General features: G+C 46.9%; 1 protein-coding gene across 1 annotated transcript; it reads left to right on the forward strand.

Annotated features, from left to right (window-relative positions):
* The first annotated feature begins 405 nt into the window (after positions 1 to 405).
* LOC142462911 (taste receptor type 2 member 40-like) lies at positions 406 to 1,335 on the forward strand. The gene has a single exon (XM_075565127.1). It carries the CDS (start codon positions 406 to 408, stop codon positions 1,333 to 1,335), a length of 930 nt encoding a protein of 309 aa, XP_075421242.1.
* Positions 1,336 to 6,084: the final 4,749 nt, after the last annotated feature.

Below are 6,084 nucleotides of genomic sequence, written 5' to 3' on the forward strand. Positions count from 1 at the left end.
TGAATGTGGAAAATATATATGTGTAAAACATTGCTGTAAATAAAATAACTAATGTATGCTATTTATGGGTTGGGATCCTCCAAATGTTGCTCCAAAAATTAAAATGACAAGTTCATTAAACTTTCTGATTTCAATTTTCTCTGAAGCCGGAAGCACATTTTAATTCTAAATTCAGGAGAATGACTGATACAGCCCAAATAAAGGTTTGGTGACAGAGATGTGACCAGAGAGCTCTCATATACAGGATCGGGAACACAGAAAGAAGACACCAGGACATTTGCATGTGCTTTGCACACACGTTTAGTTTATCCCGGCTCTGCCCCATGTGCCAGTCAGATACCGAGGCATCAGGTGTAACACTCATACATCAGAGAGGAAGAGCAGTAACACACGCAGAAGAGCAATATGCTGACTTGGGTTCAAATATTGGTGTTAACCATCAGTACAATTGAAACCATAGCAGGCACCATCTTCAACTTGTGTATTATGGCTGTGAGCTACAGAAACTGGAGAAAAGATATCAGCCTGAATCTATATGATCTAATCCTACTTAGTATGGGACTGTCTAATTTAGCCGTGCTTTGTACTATAAATACAAAATTGGTCCTGCTCCTTGTCCAGTCTCACATCCGGTTCTACAGTGAGATCTGCTCAGCTCAGAATTTTCTTGGGAGGTTTCTAATTTGCTTAAGCTTCTGGCTCACTGCCTGGCTCTGTGTCTACTACTGCATCAAAATTTCCAACTTCATGCATCGTCTCTTCCTCCGAGTGAAGCTATGGGTTTCTTCTGTGTTGCAGAAGCTGCTGCTGATGTCAGCCGTGGGATCCTTTATTATAAGTGTCCCATCACTGTGGACTTGCCATCAAATAGATTGCCAGGAAAATAACACCCACAGTCTCACAGCCAACTGCAGTGCGGTCAGTGAAACACCTGCTTTTAATCTCTCTGACATAGTCATTGTGACCGTGCTAGGATGCTGTTTGCCCTTCCTGCTATCCCTCATTTCAATTGGGCTCACACTGACTTCTCTCTGGGGACACGTCTGGAGGATGAAGCAGAAGACATCAGACTTCAGCATTCCCCGGTTACAGGTTCATTCCAGAGCAGCCAGGACCATGATACTGCTTGTTGTCCTCTCCATGTCTCTTTGCATAACAGAACTCTACCTCTTCTTCTTTCCCTATGGTGTAGAAGACTTTTCGACAATAATCTGCAGGTTCTTTAGCCTGTGCTACCCCACAGCACAAGCCTTCCTACTAATCCAGGGGAACACCAAGTTAAGGAGAGTATGTCAGGGGCTCCTACACTGCATTAACCCTTTGGGAGCCTCATAACATAGTGTCTATGTCACAGACTTTCGTTTTGTAGAGGAGATCGGGTTCCGCGCTCATGTGCAGAGCAAAGTGCGACCTATTAATAAAGAAGTGTATCCCGTTTATTGCGACGCAGACTTATTTTGGGACTGAACACATTTTATGTAGCTGCTTTTGCGAGTCCTCTGGAAGTGGGATCCAGTCTCTGACCCCACGGTTCTGGCTGGATTTATTACTGTACTTTAGTTAATACTTTGTGTTGCTGTCACATCCACATTAGTTTCTTCATCATGTAATGAGCCACTTACACTGCGGGTGTCTGTAACACAATAAATATACAACTGCTAGAAATAAATGTGCTCCCTTGTTTGTGTTTATAGACAGGTAATTGTACAGAGGGAAGTTACCGATGTAACAGCAGAACCAGAGCAGGAGATAATGTCTCTCACTCGCCCAGGACTGGGAATGTATATAATATATCTAATTCCATACTGACAGGAAGGTGCTGTCTGTCACATACATCTCGTCACAGGAAGTCTAAGGAACACACACACGGCACCAAATATATAATGCAACGTGAGGCTCAGTTTAGATTTTTTTTACCTTCTTACACAATCGTCCAACTTTGTTAAATAAAACCCATGAAGTGTCAATGCAATGATTTACCCAGCGCCTCCTTATACTCACTGAGAGAGCCAGGAAAGCATTCAGATTATTAGACCATCGGAGGAGAGACGCGCTACGGGGGAGAAGATCTTGGGACCTCTGTTCTAAGATCATGTATTAATTATTTTAGTGCATCAAGTTTTAGTGCAGAAATATAGTTCAAACCTGTGAGTCTATGCGTATGTATGACAGTCACTGTCACTATAAGGTCAGGCAATAGTTAAACCTCATGTGCAGTACGGCAACCAAGAGGTTAACCTGTTTTCTGACCGGCCTTTTTAGTCAGTCTGTGTTTCCTCGCAATACAGACGTGTGACACAAAACTTAACGTGTTCCTGGATTGAGGGATAGAAAACTAAGCACATGGATTCTGTTTGTTAGGAAAGATACAAGATTATTGTGACGGTAGGGAAAATATGGCAGCTGTCAATAAAGGTGAACCCTGCCATTACCTGTCCATAATACAGTTGTATTATGTATATCCATGTATTATGTCTTAGCCTGGTCCCAGCATCTCAAGGACGTGGGGTTAACTTTAAGTTCAGTTGGGAAGTTGCAGAGCTTTCTGCGACCTTTCCATGTCACTCTCTTTATGTTGCTCTTTTTATGTTGCCTTTCTATCCAACAATCAGGGGCTGGGCTGGTAGGCAGCACCTGGCCCTGAATGTTGCAATATGGTGGGTTAAGTGTATAACAGTAATAGTGGAAAGGGAAACCTCTAGGTAGCTTCAGCTCAGCTTTGCCTATTTGTTCTCATTTTTGGCTGAGAGGATTCCAGCTGCAGTGCCAGATCCTGTACCAGTTCCAGGCAGGAGGTCCAGACTGGTCAGGTCAAAGACCAGTTCCTGTAAGCACTGCAGTGCAGGATATAAGGAAAAATCTCCTTAGGGAGGTCCCTGCGACTAGACCTGCAGGGTACCCCCAGTTTCCCCAGTTGTGAGTATGTGTGTTGTCTGTTTATATGTTAGTTGTGGATACTTTTTTCCAAAAATTAATTTTATAAACTCTTGTGTTTCTGTCTGGCAAGTTGATCTGTGGTATTAGTTCTGTTCTCCCGTAACAATTATCACTGTTCATATTAATCTGACATGGGGGGGAGGAGGGCTGTTGATGAGTTACAGGGGGAGGGCTGTTGATGAGTTACAGGCAGCAGAAGGTGTCACAGATGAAGATGTTTATCTGGGCGGGGGGGAGAGCTTCAGAAAATGATCATTTACTTTCCAAATCCCAGTTGAAAGAAAGAACATTATAACCATATCATAACAAAGTGATTTTCTATAATATAATACATGCTCATTTCCAGTTGTAACAGATATAAATATGTAAACTGTAAGAATACACAGTCCTGGTTCTATAAAATGTTGGAGGATACAGTGTTTGTACGTATCCGCTTTATGATTTCCCCCCTCAGGAGTATAAAGAGGACCTGGGGAGCGTACAGTATGCAGGCCTTACAATCCCCTCAATACACATGTGCGGGGGCATTAATCTGGTGATTATGGGGGGAGTTATAGAGTATTTTATATTCTCTATTTAAATGATAAACTAGGGGGGGACCAGGGAAGACATGGGGGGACCAGGGGAGGCCGGGGTGGCTATGGAGGAGCAATGGGAGACCAGGGGTGGTCCAGGGGAGGCCAGGTGGTGCCAGGGGGGACCATGGGGGGGACAAGAAGGCTCCAGGGGAAGGTGTGGCGCATCCAGGGGAGATCAGGGGGTCCAGGGGAGACTAGGAGGAGACCAGGGGAGGCCAGGGGGATGGGGGAGACCAGAGGAGAGCAGTGGGATTCAGGGGGACCAGGGGAGAACAAGGGAGACAAGAGGGGGCATGGGAGACCCAGAGGGACCAAGGGGGGCAGGGGACACAAGGGGGGAAAGGGGAGACAAAAGGGTTGGGGCAGGGGAAACAAGGGGGCATGGGAGACCAGGGGAGGCTAGCAGAGACCAGGGGTGATGGGGTAGACTAAAGTAGGGCTGAGAGGGCCAGGAGGGACCAGGAGAGAGCCAGGGGAGCCAGGTGAGACCCTGGGAGGCCAAAGGATGCCAGGGATGGGCAGGGGGGCCGGGGATACCAGGGGGGACTAAAGGAGAGCCAAAGGGCATGGGTAAAACAGTGGAGACCAGGGGAGGCCAGAGGGGTGGGTGGGGGAGAACAGGGAGGACCAGGGGTGAGCCAGGGTGTTCAGGGGAGACCAGAAGGGTCCAGGGGAGGGCCAAGGGGAGTTGTGGGGGGGCAGGGGAGCCCACAGGAGGCCAGAGTATTCCAATGGGAGGCCATGGGGAGGCCAGGGGGGGCATGGCAGACCAGGAGGTGTCCAGGGGAGGCCATAGAGGGACCATCGGAAACAAGGGGGGGTCCAAGGGAAACTAGGGGGGCTAGGGGAGGCCAGGGAGGAGCCAGAGGGGTGGGAGGGGAGACAAAAGGGGGATGGAGGGTTGGCAAGAGAGGGCATGGGACATTTCTACCTGCTCTTTTGCAGGATTGATAAGAAAGGATGGGCTTCACGGCTCAGAACCTGGCTGCATGCTTGTGGTGACCAGATTTGTCGAGCACTATATATATATATATATATATATATATATGTAGTGGTATCAGTACCGTGTTAGCCGAGCTTCAATAATCAAAAAATAAATAGATGATACCGTTCTGTGGCTAACGAAATGCTTTTACTTGTGCGAGCTTTCGAGATACACTGATCTCTTCTTCCGGTGATGTTACAATGAATGAAGCAAGCAAAAGCTATACTATAAACAGTGTCTATTGGAATGTTATCTGTGCTGGTCCTTCCCCCGGTGTGGATGTGTTTTATGGCTGGAGGTGTCAAAAGGTTACTGAAATCAAGTGATGAAAGAGTGTGTATGTGTATCAGTGTGACTAAAAATTAATGGAGAGCCCACAGTATATACAGTGCTTTACAAAAGGTGTGTGTGGAGTGGGAGTGGATATAAATGGTGTGGGTGGGTGTGGAAATGTGAGAGTTAGTAGCACAACTAAAAGTGTGTGTGGATACTTTGTGGTCCCTATTGGTGTATAGGGATGGAAAAACAAGGAGTATAAGTATGTGTATATATATATAAACACATAATACAATAGTATTATGGACAGGAAGGGAGGAAGGGGTCATGGCAGGCTTGACCATTATTAACAGCAGCCATATTTACCCCTACCAACAAAATAACTATCTAAATAGTATGTAAATATTGCTGATATATTCTCTTTGAGGCTACCCAAAGGGTCTTACCACTTTTAAATACTGAGACTCCTATACACATGTTACCAGTGCACACTTGATGGGGCCTATTCACAAAGATGTGACTCGTGGTTTAAAGCAGGGGTGGGGAACGTCAGGCCCAAGGGCCGTGTATGGCCCTTGAAATAATTTGGTCTGGCCCTGCTAAGGCAACTGCTATAACCGGGGTCGCGCTAATTTAAAAAAAACGGTCGCCGCACGCCTGATCAGGAGGAGGGAGGAGGTGGTTTGAGGCGCCGGCAGCCCTACACGATCCCCAGCAGCCACCGTATTTCTCCCGTACTCCCCCCGCACTTCCCCCATTCTTCTCCAGCAGTTACCCCCGCACTTGCCCCAGCATCCGCCCTATATGATCCCCCCAGCAGCAGCAGCAACTACCAGAGGTAGGGAGGCGGGGTTCTGTGTGCCTACATGCCTGCTGTGTGCCTGCCGTTTGCCTGCCTGTCTGTGTCTGTATGGCCCGCAAACAATGTTATAAATATCCAAATGGCCCTTGGCAGAAAAAAGGTTCCCCACCCCTGGTTTAAAGGGTGATAAATGGCTTTATATCACCCATAAACAGTAATAAAAAAAAGAACTTGTACAATAAGCCAAAAAATAGCAAACCCGCTGTTTTTTGCCAGTAATAGCTATTCAACAAACAGTGATAACTTGATCGTACTATAAAAGCTCGCCATCTTTTTTCACCAGCTAAAGGCTGGCGCAAAAGAGATTGAGACGTGCATAAAAGCATTAAACAAAAATCTGCACAGTAATGATACCAGAGGCCGGCGGGGGATTCCGGGTGGTTCCTGTGGGTGCCTTGGGGCCCCACGGGATGTCTGGGGGTCCTCCGGTGGTCTCCGCGGGTATC

Source organism: Ascaphus truei, chromosome 11 (assembly GCF_040206685.1).
Source record: "Ascaphus truei isolate aAscTru1 chromosome 11, aAscTru1.hap1, whole genome shotgun sequence".
In the NCBI taxonomy this organism is placed as follows: domain Eukaryota; kingdom Metazoa; phylum Chordata; class Amphibia; order Anura; family Ascaphidae; genus Ascaphus; species Ascaphus truei.

Excerpts from the sequence above, each read along its gene's own strand:
- LOC142462911 (XM_075565127.1), top strand. The coding sequence starts at position 406 with ATGCTGACTTGGGTTCAAATATTGGTGTTAACCATCAGTACAATTGAA.